Source organism: Bombus terrestris, chromosome 15, assembly GCF_910591885.1.
Source record: "Bombus terrestris chromosome 15, iyBomTerr1.2, whole genome shotgun sequence".
NCBI classification, from domain to species: domain Eukaryota; kingdom Metazoa; phylum Arthropoda; class Insecta; order Hymenoptera; family Apidae; genus Bombus; species Bombus terrestris.
In genome coordinates, this window is record NC_063283.1 from 3,332,217 (window position 1) to 3,352,159 (window position 19,943).

General features: G+C 46.7%; 1 protein-coding gene across 9 annotated transcripts in view; it reads left to right on the forward strand.

Annotated features, from left to right (window-relative positions):
* LOC100645656 (mushroom body large-type Kenyon cell-specific protein 1) overlaps positions 1-19,943 on the forward strand; it is an 86,763-nt gene that overhangs the window by 38,570 nt on the left and 28,250 nt on the right. For 4 of the 9 annotated variants that reach the window (XM_048412841.1, XM_048412843.1, XM_048412840.1 and 1 more), the window contains exon 2: positions 11,575-12,725. In XM_048412841.1, coding sequence (XP_048268798.1) covers positions 12,632-12,725 — 94 coding nt within the window. In that variant the 5' untranslated portion in view covers positions 11,575-12,631. Of the gene's footprint in view, positions 1-11,574; positions 12,726-14,219; positions 15,256-16,690; positions 16,746-19,943 lie in introns of those variants that run through there. The other 5 variants (XM_048412839.1, XM_020867129.2, XM_048412846.1 and 2 more) reach the window with 2 other exon arrangements.

A 19,943-nucleotide genomic window follows, 5' to 3' on the forward strand; every position in this document is an offset into this window, starting at 1 on the left:
TCTCTTTCTCTCTTTCTCGCTCTCTCTTTCTCTCTCTTTCTCTCTCTCGAGGGTGTCCGCTCGCGACAACTCATCCCTGCCGCCCCACTTCGCTGCACTTCCCTCACCCGATTCCCCACACCGCCACCTTCTACCTTCCTTTCGCTCTCTCTCTGTTCCATCTTTCGTGTCCTTTCTCCTCCTCCGGCTTCCTATCTCCTCGTTTCTGAAATTTTTGAATATCCGATCAATAGGTAGCTGCTCGCAGAGAAAAAAGGAGCCGAGGTGGGGAGGTATCGGATGGGTACTGCTGGAACTCCACCACCACCCCTATCCTCGCGATTCGTCGCGCTCTTCGAGACCGAGACATATCCGTTTTTTCTCCGAGAACGTCCGACCGATCTCTCGCTCGCACGATTAATTGCCGAGGTACCACTCGTTCCGCGAGTACATACCACCCTCCGGTACGTCGTCCTCGTATAGTTCAACTCTGTTTCTTTTCTACCACCGGCGATGTATACGATCGCCGCGTTCTATCCTTAAGAGATATCGACGAGCTACCGATGGAAGGGTATAACGTCACAGCTTGGCCGTGGTCTGTTTAAAAATTTGCCAGCCGTTTCGCTGTATAAGCGCCTCCGGACCGTCTACCTTCGAGCGTCTCATGAAAATATTATTTTTCAAAAGTTGCTGTCTCGATCGTGGCCGGTCTTAGCGTGGTCTTAGAAGCCACTCGAATACGAAATCAGCCACCTGCCACGCTTCCATGCTCTAGCTATTATAGTTATTCTTATATACCAAGTAGCGGACAGTGAAATTGGACTATAACCAATTCATACTTCTCGAATCACCCGCCACGCGACCCGTCCGCCCTTTTTAAACTCCGATGCCATGTTTCGCGGTGTTGAACTAAACGCCCCGATATTACCGCGTTCAGTTCGACACGCGATATCGCCCGGTGTTCCGCGCAGCGTCGACGAAAGAGAAAAAGAAAAAGAGTGGCGGCGGCGGGGGTTGGACTGGCTGAGGCTAGGCACTTTCAAACTTTGAACGTCGTCGTCGCGTAAGCCACGCATTTTCATTTACCAAAAACGCGAAGCATAATAAGGGGGAAGATAAAAGTAAGCGTCAAAGCGGTAGAAGCGAGCACGCGGAACCCTCGAGGGGTTCCCCCGGAAAACGAATCCGCGAAACACGAACGGCGGTCGGGCGATGCAGCGGCGCGGGTGCAACGACTCTGCTGCAACCGGCTGCAACGTTGTCGAACGGCGCGCTTTTCATACCACCAGCCATCCAGTCATCGTCTTTACGCTAGGCTTACAGCGGAGCTAGAGGGGAGCAGGGGGAGAGCGGGCCATGTTTCGAAGCGTTTTATAATTGAGATCGTGGTGGTAACCGGGGGAGGCACAGCACGCGGTCTCCCGCCACCGGGAGAGGACGGGGGATCGATAGCATTTTTTTTCGGGGTAGGAACCCAGACGTACGTAGACTACGTACGTGGAGCGAAGGTGGCCGACGAGAAGGGGCTCGAATCGTGTGACACATCCACGCACAGCGACTGATATACCGTGCTACGTCGCCAGTTATGTACGTACGAGGGAACAGCCGGTAGAAAGGGGGTAGGAGGTGTACGACTGCGGACCGCTGGCTGGCAGGGTAGGAAAGTGGGCAGGGAGGGAGAGAGAACGGGCCTGGAGGGTCGCTCCGGCAGGCTTGCTTTTCGACAAAGAGGCGACGACGCTTTTTTATAATTGCGTTTTTAATTTGATGGATTCTTTGATGCGTTTCGTCGTATACTCGAGCGTGCGCGGAAGAGCGACCGATGGAGAGAAAAAGAGAGAAACCAGGGAGACGGGAAGGAGAGAAGGACGCGGACGCGTATGGAAGTGTTGGCATACGTGTACCGTAGGGGCGAAGGGTAGGGAATGGTAGGGAAGGGAAGAGAAGAGAAGAGAAGGGAAGAGAAGAGAAAGAAAGTGGAAAAAAGAGGAAGGAAAAGGGACGGACCGAACGATAGAAGCGAAACAGAAAAAGAGAGGAACACGGCGTCGTCCACGAGAGTTTTTTTCTGGCCCAGCACGAAGCCCTCTTTTCCTTTAACCACTCTTTCGCAATCCGTATAACGCGCACACATCTTCGTCTTCGTCACACCAGCGCGGCGAGAAACCGAGCTTTCCATATCGTACCTACGTACGTAGATGTACGTTGTATATAACCACGTGCCTACTTCGTCTTTTCCCTCCTTCTTTAGTCCGTTATTTAGTCCGTGTCCGTTTCTTTTTCTAAATTTTCTCTTCTACTCGTCCGGTCGAAGGGCTGTCTCGCTAAATTAATTTCAATTCCGTTTGCCACGTGCACTTCCGTTCTGTTAGATTTTCCAACCTCCTGACAATTTTTCCCTCTGTCCTGGTGAACGCAACGTGTCTTTCTGAGATTATTGGTCGCATCGAGAGAGAAGCAAGACGGAGCGATGTTGTCTTCTCCAGTATTGCACCGATGACATTCGTCGTGTGTGTCGTAAAATTTCGATTTCGACTCTATCGTACAATCATTTACCGGCTAATATTAGTATACTATGACTATATTAGTGACTCGACAAGTTGTAAATTACAGCTTATAGACTTCTCCGTCCTCTTTTACGATTTTACATCAAATAGGATAATCGAATGACTCGTAATTCATTTGTGAACTTATATTCGTCTTATTGTCACGTTTGTTATTATTTTACAAATTTACTGATAACGATAATAACTCGTAATCGAATTTTTCACTTCCTTTCTGAACTTCCTTTCGTGGATCGAAGGATTTTCGACAACGAGAGGAGAACTCGTTCGAGTAGTTAACGACATGGTAAACTAGCATAATGTGATCTGAATTTGCCGCAACGTGATACAGATTTAGACTTAAATCCAGTGTACCAACGCATTGACCTCATTCGACGACGTATAAGGATCAAGCGAACAAACAAAGCGAATTGAGCTGGTTCATCCGATGACGTATGGAGGTGGTAGAAAATTAGATCGCTATAGCTCATTAATGATCGCTCGGACGTGAAATAGCACCGTGATAATTTAATCGTTTCCTCGGGATTAATCGTTGACCGTTTTACTTGATGAATTTTTCAAAAGCGCGCGCACGCTCATAACTTTATGACGTTTCGATCGTGGTTTCGCCTCTAATGACATCAGCCTGCCTTTCGTTTTGAAACGACACGATTCGCAGCACGAGCTTTGAGCACGCGTATTTAACTCAGCAATGTGAGCAGTCACGCGTTTTCGAGTTTTTCGAACAGCGTTGGAGAGCACGCGGATGCAGCGGAACGATTTTTATTGCATTTCGCAGCGTGGAATCCCAGCTGGAAATTGCGTCCAGTGAAACGTTTTGTTTTACAACGTTCTCTATCCTCTCTCTCTCTCTCCCTCTCCCTCTCTCTCTCTCTCTCTCTCTCTCTCTCTCTACTCTCCCTCCTATGCTTGTATTCACTGAACAGATTTTTTACGCTTTTTCCCAGCAACTCGTTTTCACAGAGGACATCATCGCAATCATCGGGTTCAGATCGAGTCGAAAATTGAGATTATCCTATTCACGCGGCGAAACTTTTAATGCGTTCGATCGCATTTCATCCGTCTACCAAAGTGAGATTAAATCAATCGTCGTACCATTGTCGCTCGGATGGCATTTCAGGCAAAGACAAGAGGTATTCTCTGCCCTCTTTAGTTCAAATGTTCTACCTAATGTTTGGAACCCCAAGGAAGCTGCAGATTTTTCGTAAAACTTTTTCATAATATCACCTTCTAATAATTAATTAAAATTTGAAAGAGGAATGTATAAAGATGGAGCATAATTTTTAAAACAGAGCACCTAGTCTTATTTATCACGAAATCGTATATCAAGCAGGTCTTGGTTTCGTTAGAAAAATAATTAATTTGGGGCGTATTTCATTCACTGATAATTAATCTGAAAGGGGTTAATGTATCGTAAAAGCAGCATCTCACATTGACGGAAAAGCTGTGTATGTAAACTAATATATGTTCAGCTAAAAGACATACGCTACTCTCCTTGGTTAAATGGTTAAATCATTTACCATTTCGAGACTGAGAAAGACTTCAGTTCTATCATTTTCTTTGTACCGCCTTTGTTTCTCTTCGCTTAGTTTAAAATATTTAGTTATTGTTGTTTCGTAACAAAACGTGTCTGTCTGGTTTAACTATATTTAAGAGCTGAAAAGATACGAGGAATTAGAAATGCCTCGACGTATCTTAAAAAGTGGAGAAATGTTAGATAGGTTACTTTAACAGTGTCCTGAGAATTTGGATTTAGTCAGCTATCTCAAGCCTTAAAAGCATTGTCTCTGCACTTTCATAATTAATTAAGTTATAACTTTATTCTGTGGCGTGGGTACGTTTTCATGCCTTGAAGAAATACGGTGAATTTTTTATAACAATAAATATGCAACATAATATTTTATAAAAACCAGCAGTGGTCTGGTGAAAACGTCGCCTTCTACATTTCCTTCAAAACTGGGAAAAATTACAGCATTCAAAAGCTTCAACACTTTTAGACACGTTTTACGAACAGATTATGTATGCTGTGAGAAACATTTTGAAATTTCATTAATCCTGTTACGGGACTCGACTATCGTGATAACGTTGGTAAGTTTGAAACAAATCTGAAAATATATACATGGAAATTACAAGATATCCGATACAAACGTACTTTTCACAAAGATCGCGAAGGTAATTAAAGCTCAATTATCTTTAATACACGCTTATTACACGTAGATATATTTGATACGATTATTCGTACTCTATTTTAATTTTTTACTAAACGTGTCTTCGATGGTAATAAATATCGTGCAATTTCTATACACTGTATAATATTCTCAGATTGCCTTCAAATATAACCAATACAATCACGATACTGCTATCTGCCTACCAGTAAATGAAATTACAAACACATTCTGATAACACATGTTGCATAATACATGTATAAAAATTGCCTAGAGTAAACGTTGAAACACTTTCACCAGCCAGTATAGTATGTCTGTACATACGGTGATTTGTTCAACACACGTGTTAAACGTCGACCGCATTGTATCGACGCGCCGTGCAAATCCTTCGCGCAGCTGTAGCAAAGTCGAGCGCGGTGCAAAGTTTCCATCGACTATTTAACAATCGACGACATCTGCGACACTCGATGAATCCTCGGATCTCCCATGGCCGGTAACCGACGCAAAAAGTGCAGGGCAATGGAAAATATAATTAAAGACGGAGAAGTCAGCGGCGTGATCGTGGGTCGCAGATATTTATTGCGTTCTGGCCCTAAGAGATATGGGCTAAATCTCACGCCGTCGTTTTATACGGGGTAGAAAATGGCGTCTGAAGTGTTAGGGGTCGTATCCCTTTTACTCTGCGAGTCGGTATGAGCAGCAAGAGTCGGCGAAGGTGTCCAAAGTGTGTTCGTAACCGTAGAGCAGCGGAATAAGAAAAAGGTGTACAGAGGAGGAGAAAGTGGTGTGTGTGTGACTGTGTGTAAGCGAGCGAGCGAGCGAGCGAGCGAAAGAGAGAAAGGCGAGAGAAACGGGAGCCTAAATTTAGTAGACATCCAAAGTATAGTCATGGAAGCGTGCAAAGAGAAGGAGAGAGCGAGTTCGAGGAGAAACGACGAGGAGCATCACAGTGGCGAGAGGAGATTCACGGAGAGAACGGGGTGGGGTAACTCTGTGCTTTGGTGGCAACGGTTTAGGGTAGCAAAAGGAGGATACCAGAGGGTGGAAGCGGCGGCGGGCGGGAGGAGGGGGAGCGGAACGAACTGTTGCTTCCCCGAGAACCATGTCGTGCTGGTACTTCTAACACAGGATTCTCGAGAGCCTCCAAACAGGATTTAAGCGTTCTCACCGGCCACGAGGAGTATCTCTTCCAGTATTCCATACAATTTCCCTCAAAACGTTCCTCGATTCTGTACCTCCTCTTTGTTGTTGCCTCGCGCGTTCTCGTTTCAGATCTACGAAATTAGTATATCTTGTGTGTTTTCAAAAGCGGTCCAACGGAGACCACTTTTCGCACGGACGCCGATTGCATGCGGGCCAAAGTATACCTATGCACGGGTAAATCGGATTTTTTGAAATTTTTAATCGCAGAACACTCGACCGATGCTTAGTTTGCATAATTTCATCAATTTTACGTACACTTTGTTTCGTTGAGTTAACCAATTTGCCAAATAAACGGCTAACGCGGTATGTAGAGGAATAAAAAAAAAAGAAAGAATTATAGAGGAAATGAACGTAATTCCTACTCGATGATCACTAGGTTGTTCGACGAATTGGTCTATATCTGTGGGTAAGAAGAAAGTTGCAAACGAACGTGTCGGAACTCGAGGGAAGAAAAGACCTACCTATATAGCCTTCTGTGCATCCCTGTTACTTATTACTCCCTTTAACTTCGCGGCTGTATTTTCCACGCTCTCTGGGAGTTGCCTCGTGTCAGTAAATCAGACAACCGAGTCAGGCATCGGACTAAAGCCGTTCTCTCGAAATGCAGAATTTCGACGATCCACGTTGAATATTTCGCAACGAATAATACAATTAATATAGTAGATTTAAAGTACGAGTCGACTAGTCGAGTCAACGACTCGATTGAATTACTTTGAAACCAATTTCTCAGATGTCTATCGTACGTTAAAAAATGTCAGAGATATAGGTACATGGTGATATAGCACATGTATAGGTATGTAACGCGATAGGTGACCATCGTACAGATTCTGTGCCAGAATTTAAAAATCTTTGCAAACCCGAACACGATTTCGGGGGTGCAGCCAACCGTTCAACGTTCACAGATTCGATCAAAAGAGGTCGAGCGCGACGAGGGTTTCGTGGTCAATTGTGTCACCCTCTCTAAAACAACCGGACCAGAATCTCGCTCGCACATTAATGTTTCTTTTTCCGTAAAAAGTCAGTTGCTTCGTAAAAAGAATTTTTACGCTCTCGCGCATCGTCCTTCCACGGTGTTCGGTCAAATTGAAAGTCAACGGTATCCCGGTGGAAGAACCGTTCCGCGAGGCGATTCAAAGAGCACAGGTGGCCTTTAAATATGAGCGTCGTGGAACGTACGAAAAACTCGGGGTGCGAAAGCAAGGGAGGACCGGCGAAGTGCGTGTGTGGCCTGGAGGGTGGCGGCGTCAGCGGAGGTACGGGGCGAGGTGGATGGAGGACACTGGACCGGAGAGAAAAGAAGGAGACGTGACGAGGAAGAGAGCAAGAGAGTAAGAAGAGAGGGGTGGTGTCGGTAAGGGAAAGAAGAAAAAGAGGCCGTGAACGAGTATGCGTGAGAGGATATACGCGTGGTCGTATGTGAGCCGAGGGGGAAGAAAAAGAGGGACGAAGACGAAGAGAAAAGAATAGAGGAGGAAGAAAGAGGAGGAGGCGAGGAAGGACGTAAAACAAAGTAACGACGAAATGCACTTCCCCCTTTACGCCGTCCCTGGCTCTCGCCCGGAGGGAAACGTCGAACGAAACGTTAAAAACTGGGAAGAGGAATGAGAGCGCGGGGGTGCTAGGTGGTGGCTCGTCGGTCGGGAGGGTCGGTGGGCCCCGTGGAGGCGCAAGGCGGAGGGTTGAGGGTGGGTTTGCTGTGGCAGCCGGGCCACCCTGGAAGGGTGCCGGGAGGTTATGACAGCCGAGGTATTGAGCGGATCCTTCGTTAAAAAAACGAGAAGCACCGTGCTGAGGCGCGTGGAACAGAGACGGATACGGAACAGAGGGAGAGAAAAAGTGGAAGAGAAGGCGAGATAGCGAGAAAGAGAAAACGAAAGCCGTGCGAGGGACCGAGAGTGAGCGGGGAAGAAAGACGAAAAAGGAGATAGAGAAAAGAGGAGCAGTCGAGGTAGATGGAGAAAGAGAGTGCACGACTGCCGCCGCCGCCGCCGCCGCCACCGCTGCCCCGCCGCCACCGTCGCCGCTGTTGCTGCTGCCGCTAGAACCGCCGGTGGAGGTGGTCCAAGGGGTGAGACCAAGTAACCGAATCCAACGCACCCTTGCCTCGCGCCCATTGCCTCCCCCAGCAGAGAAAAAACCGAGTGCACCATCTCCCCCACTTCTCTCCTCCACCTCATCCTCCACCTTTTCCATCTCCTCCTCTACCATCTCCATCTCCACCTCCTCATCCTCATCCTCGTCCTCATCCTCATCCTCATCCTCCTTCTCGACCGCCCCTGACTGCTCTTCCTGAAGCAGTCCTACACTCTGCCCTCCCCACCGCCACGCTTCTCTATCTTCCTCCCTCGTCATCGAGTTTCTTCCGCCACGAAAAAAATACTTCAACTTCGAATGACGTTACGAGCGACCTCCGATCGAACGCGACGAATCTTTGCGCGCTCCTCGACAGTCACGCGCCAACGACTTCGCGACTACTTATTAACTTTTACCGTTCTGGCCGAGGGTACTCGTTACAACGATCGATATATTCTAATCACGAGTCTAATTAACCAGAAATCGACTGGAAGGAATTTCAGTCGGATCGGTCCGATTCTTTCGATTACTCTTCGTCCAACGATTATCCGTAAAATTCCAGCTTTATCATCCGTATTTCGATGAACAACGATCTACAAAATTCTGATCTATCTTCTATGTTCCAAATCTTCTACCGAATAGCCTACTATTAACTATAAGATCTTATCGATCGTCCGAGAGTTGGCGGTTTTGGGAAACGACGTGCCCCATTTGCAACAATGCTAACGATGATCTACGATCGGCCGATTTGTAAGCGTTGTACCTTTCTACGATTGTCAGAGAGTACGTTGAAATCGCGATTACGTCGGCTTGAAATCGACAAGTCCGCATAGTGCAAGGCCATTGCAGAGATGTAGAAAAGAAAACATGGATAGTAGAAATGGCCGTGTGGATGTACTTAAAGAAGAGAGAAAGAGAAGGACGGTGAGATAGTGAGGGAAGATGGGACAGGGGAATCGAGACCGTTTGTTCGTCGACGGAAATGCAGGCTGGACACGGAACGACGGAAAACGAAGCGAGTGTGTGCGAAGCACTCCCCGGATTCGCGTAATGGGAAAATCGATTAGGAACCGAGCGAGTAAGGTGACCGTCCAAGATGTACAGATACACCAAGGAGAGTTGTTAGCTCTTCTACATCCGCAGAATTAAACGAGTCGTGAAAAAATAATTTTTCGAATTCGATCGGCCGATCGAACGGCTACTACGTAAGGTTATTTAAATTCCCAAACGTATAACCATGATTAAAATATTTATTAGCTGAAAAATCTTAGGATACTCATTGTGCTTCGTTCGTTATCGACGAGTTGTATCGTAATGACTCGTCTAACTTCTTATTTTATAGAGAAAGCACCTGTACTGCGAACGTGTCGACTATTTTATTTAAAAATGCGTGCAATTTGATATTCTTAAATCGCGTGAAATATCGAAATTTTATTAAAGAAGAAGTCCCAAGATATTCGAGAACGCAAGCGTATGTAATTAGAAATTGAAAAGAGGAAGAAACGAAAGGAAGATAAACGTCGAAATCGAAAGGTCGAACAAAGAAATACTTAATATGGCAAAACTCGAGCATCTTAGAACTCCGACCACTTCAAGGTACTCTGAGAGTCTAGTCACTTTTCCCTCGCCCAGCATGCCTGCGAAGGTTCAATGACATCGGTAGAAGCTCCCGTACACGTACACAGAGGCGCACCGAGCTGAAAGTGGAACGCGTAGCAAAAGCGTTCGCTTTTTTTTTTCTAACGATTGGGGACGGTTGAGGGGAGATAGAGAGATTATGGGAAACTACCGGTGGAATTTCCCTAATTACTCGAGTACCACTATCAAAACGTCAACGAAATTTCAAGTTCTTTTTTTTTCTTTTCTCTTTCGAGCAGCGGATGCTTGTGAAAGTTTAACGACGCCGACGAAAACTTGGATGCATCCTCACGCGACCCTCGGAAAATGTGGAACAAACGTGTAGAACTGCAGAACAGAAAGTGCCGTATGTTTCATCGATATTGTTCGTATAGGCTTACCTAGCACGAGTATCCAATCGATCTTCCAGCGTCAGTGATATCGCCGTACTAGCCCACGGCTAGCTTCTATTCATCGAACGGCGTCCATGCGCGAGTGGAATATCAACACAGAGAATCAAACGCTTTTAACGAATGCTGCCGCTCCGATTTTGATCACCTACACCGTATGTGTCATATCAACGAAATACTATCGATCTTCCGCCTCCTGACAAGTAGATGAAGATCGATCCCGACCCTGTCCGCTGGCAACCTCAAGTCTCGCTACCTCGTGTTTATTACAGAATTTACGATCAGGTAGAACATTTACATTAAAAAAAAAAGAGAGAACATTGCTGGAATCTTCTCTTTAAAGTTTCTAAAGAACGAGGGAGGCTAAGAACATCGTTTAATTGCCGTGCAATCTCGTCCACGTTGTTAAGATTAGAATAAGATGTGCATCACACATGTAAGAGAAGTTACATTTCGAAGCCACCTAACTATTCTCTTTGTTCGTATATGTGAGCACGCGCTATTCCGCTCGTGTCGTCCGCTAGCACGTGTAGCCGAGAGTTACTCGAAAGTTTGTTGGTGGAAAAGCGAACGAAAAGAAAGGGAAAACCTTGATGCGAGAGAGAGAGAGAGAGAGAGAGAGAGTAAGAGAGAGAGAGAGAGAGAAAATGGGCCCGCGTGGGAAAAAGGTGGAAGGCGAAATAGAGAAAGGCAAATTAGGTGATGTTTGATTTTCGGCGACGAAGAGGAAGTTAGGCGCGTGAGTAGGGCGGATATCTCGACAACAAAGGCGATGGAGCGAAGGAGTTTCGCGATGAACGTAAGAGAATCAAGGGGCTGGTAAGGTAGGACACGGGGGCGCAAAGGGGGGGCCGAGGATAGAGGGAACCGAGAAGGAAGGAGGTGAACGGTGGTCGAGAGGGGAATAGGGCAAGTAGAAAGGACGAGGGTGTCCGCGGGGGCGGATGAAAGGACGCTTACCAGCTACTACCTATTGATCGCCAATTCTTTTTCTCTTGTTGCATATTAGGCGCACTCTGCCTCCTCTCTCTTTCTCTCGGCGGTACGCTCTCCCACCCCCTTGCAGGCGTAGAACGCGCGAATCCGCCCCTATAGCTACCCTCCGACCACCCTGCGCGCCTCTTCCTCTTCCCCTTTCTCCTGTCCCCTCGCCACCCCCCATCCTCCTACCCTTCCTGCCCATATCGCGTCACCGCGCGAGAGTGCGAGTCTCCCCTACTACCTTTCCTACCTACACCATCGGCCCTGACGTTCTTCTTACCGGCAATGTTTCATTTCGAGTAGCGGCACCCTTTCTGTTTCGGGGTGGGGCCAGCACCCATCGCTCCTTACACGCAGGTGTCGCGAGAACCTTTGTCTACCTCGAATGCTCGTCCGATTTCTCGAGCAACCGTGATCAGGATCGAACAGTGTCTCGATCGTTTCGGTCGTTCGTCGATCGTGAAAGGAATCTAACCGATCGAGAGATCGAGAGATCGATCGATCGTGTCTATAGATAAAGCGATGTTATATTACGATGGTATCGGGGGAAGGATAACGAAGATTCCGAAATTTGTGTTACAGGTAACGTTCGATCGAGTAGCGGTTTCCTCGAAAGGAGGCCGGACGAGAGGATCGGAGGGGTGAGCGTGAACGGCGAAATCGGTTGAAGCGAAAGAAAGCCGAAAGAGGAAGTAAAAGGCAGGACTTGCCGGCGGCGACAGACTGCACTCTCGCACCGTTCAGGGCGCAAGCGTGCACGTATGTTGTGCGTTTCCGTGCCCTAACCCTGTCTCAACACGAGAGAGTAGTCGTTTCTCGGCGTTCTCATCCCTACTCCAGCAACATCGCCGCCGTTGCCGCCACCGTTATCGCCACCGCCACCGCCGCCGTTACCGCTACCGCTACCGCCACCGCCACCGTCACCGACGCTGCTATCGGCTCACCATCCCTCCAACGTTTGCAAAGAAGCACCGCCATAGCCGACGTAACGACGACGACGACGACGACGACGACGACAACGACGAACACCAACGACGACGACGACAACGACGAACACCAACAACAACACGAGGACGACGACGACGACGACGACAACGACGACGGCGACAAAGAAGTATAGAAGGAGAAGGAAGACGAAGACAAGAACGTTGACGAAAATCGCGATCGCCAACACTAACTTGACCATCGGGCTTCCATCATCGGCCCTCGAACATTTTGCCCGGTCTTGGTGCACGTTACGCCACGCGTGACGTCGTATCCAGCGTGCACGTTAGAGCGGCAGTGTGCACTACCTTCTCCCCTCGTATCCTGCTCGCGCACGCCTTGAGTCGACGGCGCGCGTCCAACGACGAAGAAACATTGGACGAACTACGACGAACGAAATCAAAAGGAGCAGCGGATCGAGAAAGTCGATCGATCGAACGTTGAGACAGGAGCAAGGGAAACGGAAGGAAGAGCAGGAGGTGGAGGAGGACGAGGACGAGGACGGGAACGACAACGGCGACGACGACGACAACGACGACGAGGACGTGGACGGAGGACGGCCGGTGGCGTGGGGGGTGGACATCCACGCGGGAACTCGAGGCAGGCGCACCCGGCCGGCACGCACACACATTCATTCTAAGATGTGATTTCAAAAATGGCGGATTGCCCCTATGCCCGTTGCATACAGGAACGCAGACACATCCGACGGGAGCTGCTGCGATGGACAAAGAATATGGTCTTCGTAGTCGGTGAGTTAAATTGCGACCAACGGTTTCATCCCTCTCTGGGTCGCGAACTCTGCGATCGGAGAGCTCGCATCGAATCTATTCCTTAACATTTTTCTCTTTAATCTCGAACCATAATTTTTGAATAACTGATAATCATATAATTGTTACGTTCTATGGCAGTCTATATACAGATGTTAGGGATAATTCGTACGATCATGTTGACTCACGTTCCGAATCTCACATGCTGGTGACTCTCCGAATATGTCAAGGATATATAGATACAATAACAGAGTCAAGCATCTATGTGTGATGCAGGAGAGAGAGAGAGAGAGAGAGAGAGATGAGGCTGCGAAGGGTGGGGTGAGTCTGGGGTTTGAGTGGCGAGAGGATGAGGGCGGGAACGGGTGGCAGAGGGGTCAAAGAGGGGAAGAGGGAAAGATAGAAAGAGAGAGAACGAACGCCGGTGGTGAGACCTGTTGCGAACCCGAAACGCCGAATCCTGGTTGACTGTGAGCCAGGCGTGACTCCTACTCGTGTCCGTACGTTCAACAGGGTGGTTGCACGTTGTCGAGAAACAGAGCAATATTTCGCGCGTATATCTCTCCGAGGGTTGCTAAATTCTACAATATTTCACCTCTCTGTACAATTTTCATGAAATAACACCTCTCCCGACGTCGTGCCACAGATAAGGCTAAACTTCCCAGTTGCGAATTTTAATCTTTGCTCCATTTACGAGTTCGTTTTCGGACAACGAACGGACGAAAATGGGAATCTTGTACGCGTGAATGCGCAATTATCGGAAAACAGACTGTATTCTTAATTATATTCGCAGATATATCTTTTTTTTTTCCAAATCTATTTACACCTAAAAATGAGTATTTCGAAAAGTTGGAAATTAGAAAATATTCGACGGAAAATTGTCGATTTTGTTTTCGATCAGACGGTCGTGAGACGGACGAAAAAGAAGTATAGCGTTGCTCTCGTGCGGCAGCCCCTCTCCGCGGAAGCTGCCTCGGGCAGCGCCGACACCATCGCACCCGCGACAGCTTCTACGTAAGAGAGTAAGGCGCGCAGAGAATACTGCACAAGCTGCGTGCCTTGACCACAGACAACCGAGCGATCCCGGCCGCCGCCCGAAACCTTCTTTTCTTCTTCTTACTACCTCCCTTCTTTCTCCTTCTCCCTTTTCCCTCTTCCCGATCCGCATCCCTCTATTGCCCGCTCGTCGCTTACGCCCCCACCATTATTCTCCTACTCCCCCTTCGCTCCCTCCTTCTTCCGCCTTTGGGTTAGTCCGTCAAGAGAAGAGTTCTGCTACTCGTAGAAGGCGCGTTTCCACGCGCGCCGCTGTTGCGTGCACTCGCCGTTACGCTTCTTCCTCCACTTTCGTAACCTCATCCTACGTCCCCCTTTTTCCTTCTCCTCCGCCACCTTGCGGCCCCCTCGCGACCCCTCCGTTACCTTTATTCCCCCATCAGACTAGCTTCGTTGTCCCTACTACCTCTTCTCTCGTTCGCGTCTCTCCTCATTTCGGAACGCAGCTGCCGCTGGTGGTCGAGAAATTTTCGCGAGTCCTTCCCAACCCCCTCGATCCTTCCACCTCGCCCGATCCTCCCCCGCCCTCTCCCAACTCTTACACCCGCCCTTCGATTTCTTCCCAAACCCCTGGTATTTCCACTTTTTTCTTCGCGATCGGTTCTCCTCCTCTCTCGGCCGCCGAAGATTCTAAAAAGCAAGGTGGTAGTGGCTCGTTGCCGAGAAAAGGAGAAAGAGAAAGCGGAAACGCGGGGTGTAGGAGAGCGCGAGGAAGAGCTGCGTATGTGCGCGTTAGACCTCTGCCGGCGTACTCCTCTCGAGACTTCCATGATCTTCGGAGATCAACCAGTAAGCGTTCGGGAAAGGGTGACGAAGGATAGCAGCAGGCTTTTGAAATCCACGAGTGCCTCTATTTCTCACATCTCGCACCAGTAGCGCTCTTTCTTTGGTGGTGCAACGTGACCTGATACAGAAAGAGAGAGAGAGAGTTGTCGAGTGTTCCGTAGGACCGTGAAAGAAATTCATGGTGTCAGTGCCGTCGTCGTCGTCATCGTGGTTCAGTGTCGTCGATTATGCTCCGAGATATCAAGATGTTGCTCCACGCTCTTGCGACTTCGCTGTGAACCGACCGCGATCGTTCTGCCTCACGCGAGCAACCGCTATCGCGACCTGTTACGTTGCACGTGTTGCTTGAACGTGTACGCGCGGCGATCGATGCCGAGGGTTTTGAAAATTTTCGAGTACGGAAAGTGGTCGTAACTGGTAATCTACATCGAACGGATTGATCACGCGTGACTGTTGCGTGCGTGTCGAACCGGAGATAATGAAGCGATGCCATTTCCCATCGATTCGAATCTTCGGATCGATGCTGGACGTGACATCGGGCCGCGAGATTTTTGCACGTCGCGATTAAGAACGGTAAGGATGCCGATTCGCCGTGGCTGTATTCTCGCGAGGACGTCGCACAACCACACGACACGGGAGATTACCAGGAACAAGAGGATCGACGTGTAGAGTACGTATATACAGAGTGAAAATATTTGCAGACAGATCTGCAGCTCTGACAGATAGGTACGCCACGTGTACTCGCTCGGAGAGCATTTGTTGACGCTCGTTGCTGATGCATTCAAACTAGAGAAGTATATGTACAACATACATATCGAATGAAAATCCCCGTTGTGATGTACACCGTCGAAAATTAAAATGGAACGTTAAAAATTTTGTACGTAACACGATCGAACCGGGGTAGGCCTATGAAAATTCGTGCTGATCGACGCGAGATACAACGAGAAAGAGAGAGAGAGAGAGAGAGAGATTTGTTTTTTCATCAAATTGAAAACAAAAAATTCGACGGCCGAAAGTTTATTTGCTCTCCCTATTGCTCGTTACATTGTGCAAGATAAACGAATACTTTGCAAGGGTACAATTTTCCGCTCGTCTATTCCGTTCTTTTTTTTCCCATTGTACCATACTCATACCCGTACCACCGGTTTTCTCGAAAACGCTCGCCTCCAAGGCGCAAGGGAGGAAAGGACCGAGAATGGCGAAGAGGGATGAGGAGGTAGGAAAAGCAGGAGTGTTCGGGTGGGTGCAGTTACTGCTGATCGTTAAAAGGCGCATAAAAAAAAAAGGTCGTGAGAGGGGGAGGCGAGAGGAAGCAGCGCGAGAAGTAACAATAAAAATTCGTGGGCATTCGTGTTTCGTCGCCGAGATAGGAACGAGACGTTCAAGGGGGTGAAACGGCAAGGGAACGAGGAGAAGGAGGTGGTGGAGGAGAAGGAGGAGGAGGAGGAGGAGAGAATGAAGGCGAAGGAGGAGAAGGAGGAGAAGGAAGGAGGAGGAGAAGAAGGAGTCGGTGGAGGAAAGGGAGGAGTAAGGGGCATGGAGGAGGGTCAGGGGTGATCAGGGCGAGGAAGATGGGAGGGTGCAGTGGCGACGGGTGTCGGTGCAGGCGCAGCGAGGGTGGCGGGTAGCGAGACTCCGAGGGTGGAAGTGGAGGATGGGTATGGCGGAGCAGGGTGCGTAATGAAACGATATTGAGTAGCCGTGGTAGGGAGGCTGGTGACGAAGGGTGGGGGTCGTCTTCAGCCCTCTCCGTCGATTGACCTCGCTTCGACGAGGCGAAGCAAGCCGCGCGCGGAGGGGTGAGACGAAGTGAGACGAGGCGAATACGAACGGTGGGGGTGAGTGGCCCACAGGGGCGGACGTGGCGAGAAGGGTGGTTCGGTGGGGGATGAAATGCCGAGCGATCCTACGTGGCCTACCAGGAAGGGAGACCCAAGTTAAATTGACGAAAATGACGCGGCACCTTCTTTTTGTCTTTATCTACTCTTCGCCGGGCGATGCAACGCCTTGGAACGCCTCCCGAAAAACTTCAAAGCGGCATTAGTGCTCGAAAGCACGATCTAACGAACCGCGCTCGAGAGAGAACCGGCAAAAGGACGACTTTGTGGTTACTGCGTGGAATGGCACTCTATCAAACGACCCGACGACTCGATATTCAATGTGAGTTTTACTCGTCCGTGTCGTTTGATATTATTCTTATTTGCTGCATCGACTGTACGCCGACGCGTTTTCTTTACACCGATTCGTGCGATGCCTACACAGAGAAATTATTTTTCCAAGCATCCTTTTGGTCTCGCTAACGCGGCCACGATCAAATTTCCCCTTGTTAATTTTTCATTCCAAGTGGGAATATTTTGTTACGGTAATATCGGGCGAAAAGCGCAAACTTTGCGCATATTAATATTTTATAAAATATTTTTCGCCATGTGTAAATGAGCCCAGGCATCGCGTGTAAACAATTTCGAAAATTACCAACGAACCGTGTCGAGCTGTTTTTTAAAACGTGGAAAATGAGTTAATACTCAGATGGAAGCGCATAATAATCCATTAAATGATCACATGCCCTGTCAGATAATTACGAAGCTTGACAGAAATTAATATCAATAAACGATATTAATGATCATTCTCCTTGTAAAATATAACGGACGTGTTGCAGCGAGTAGTCGATTTTAGTTGTAAAATTCATATTGTACACCGGTAATTTTGTCCCCTTTGTACTTGATAAATTATCTCTTTCGCGATACAATTTCTTTTTCGTTTTATCAGTTTTGTCTACCAGTTATCTGTCCCATGTATTATTTAAATCGTGCTGTGCAACAGCGCAAGTAGCTTCCATAGAACGGTCTATATGGTTCAGACATATTTTATTGCGATTATCAAGATTTTTAAGTACCTACAGATCCAATTATTTTCACTTTTCTATCTGAACGTTATATTTATCTTGTACGAAATAAACGAAACGGTAAAGAAAATGCAACAAATTCGTAACGAAAGCGTGTATAATACTTACGAATATGTGGATATTCGGCTCCGTTGGTTACACTTGTTAGCTGCATTCGTTGGTTGCATTCTTAGGTTAGTTAAATTTTAGATATACCTTGTGTATTATCCTCATAAGATCCGCTTTTACCCGTCATAAATCAAGAAAGTAGGCCTTACAGGCAATTTTGACCGATTTATGAAATTCTCGATCGATAATGTACAAAGTAACAACGATTATCTTCTTCTCTTTCGTTTCTATTACTTTGCATCCTAGTTTTTAACACGTGGTCCCTGGACGCTAATTCACCGGCGATTACATTCGACGCGATCGTAATTCGCGAAATTTAGCAATGATTTAAAAAACCAGCCGAAACTGAAGAAATCTTTCGTTTTACACGTCCCCGATAATCCATAAGCGGTTTTTAGAAAAACAAATTGCAAACATACAAAAAGGTCAATAGCACTACAAACGATGTACGTATAAATCGTGACGATTGAAATCCGAACGAATCGTCTACTAGTTTCCTAAAGTGTCCTCTATGAGTCAGCACTTTCGTGGTCTTAAGACACAACCGCCTAATCTGTCGGTAATTTAACGTATGGTCACATGGGTAACTGTGTTTAGTTTCGAAGCATAAGTAATTTTAGCTTAGGAGTTTGATTTGGTGTTAAGTTAACCATTTAACGGTGTAATCGAATAAAGAAATATTTAGTACGGATAGTTTCAGAGCTATGTAATTATTTCGTTATTTATATTTCGGTAATATCTTTATCAACAAGATCCCTAGCTAATGATGTTTGTATGAGTAAATTGACAAGTTACAAGTCATAGGTTAGAAAATATTTTTTCATCGTTTCGTAATTTTTCGTCAGATAAGATGATCAGATAACCTGCAGTTTCATTTGTTTCATCAGCCAACCTGTTCCTGTATGTGCTACGCAAGACTATTAATATTGGTGATTCGTAATTTGTGACTAGTAAACCAATTGTGTTAGCCAATCTATAGATGCAAAAATACATCCTTCTAACCTTTCATAGGCAACGAAATCTAACAACTTCGTTAATAAATTCGCCGGTATAATACTATTTAAAATGTGAAATTTATAGTACCTATACTTTATTCGACAACTTACTCGAATCTCTCGCTTGTTACGTAATGAAAGTATCAAAGATCAATTGAATTATAAAATATTTCTGATTTAGGAATTAGAACCAGTGAAATACAGAATACACGCTATGGACTGCCTGTGAAATTATTAATAATATCGAATAATACAATCAACCTGTCCAAGTGAAACGCGTGGATTGTCCTGAAAACGGGTCGCATGCCTTTTTTTCCGTCGGCGAGCAATAAATTTATAGATTTCCCGTTAAACGGCACAATTTGCGAAACGGCCCGTTAGATCTACTAGTAAAAAAACTGGGAACGTTAATCCGATAACGGATGGCGACGGTGATCTGTTGCATTTTAATCTGTCTTTTTGGATCGGCCATCGAATTTCATCCGCACAAAGCTCTGCTTTACCGCGACGTCAAAATGACGATATTAGTTGATACAAGTGTATGTCCACACCCATTGTCAACGTTATCGCGTGTGCATGTGTCTCTGCGCACGCCTGCACGTTGCGAACGTGCAACGAACGTGGTATCTCCCACTGTTTCTCCATCGTGCGTCCTCGCTATTCTTGCTTTTCAATTTCTATTCTTATCTTATTTTCACTTGCATTTTTATCCCCGGAACTCCTCCTTATCCGATTTATCTTTCTTTCTCTTTTATTTTCGGTTATTCTTCGTATCTCTTCATTCTCGTATTCGGTTATACAGTGGTTCACCTAAGCATTTCAACGATACTAGAAACTTTATAAATGTATATATACTATACGAAACACTTGAACAGTCAATTATTCAATATATTAATAAGCCGCAATATGTATCGAGACCATCTGTTACACTAATTGTACGTCTGAGATTACTATTGATACTGTGTATTAATTTTCCATTAAGCGTATGTTTGCGGCAAGTAAGTCTCGTAAATTATACATTTTCGGCTTGCTTTCTAATTTTACTATTATAATCACGATAGTCGTGTTTAACATTAATGAAATTTCGAAAAGTTCCACACAATATATTCACGAAAAGATTACTTGGTAAGTGTTTGAATATTTTCATGAGCCACTGCATATCGTTCTTCTTTTTTCAGCTCGTAATACTTCCTGTACGCTGACTATTGTCATTTCTGTCCTCACGTTTAGATCTCTCTCTCTCTCTCTCTCTCTTTCTGTCGCCGTTCGTTCTTCTCCCTCTCTTTTATATGTCGCACCTTTCGTCGCTGGGATGCAACCCGTGTCTAAACACGCATCATGATGATATTTCTT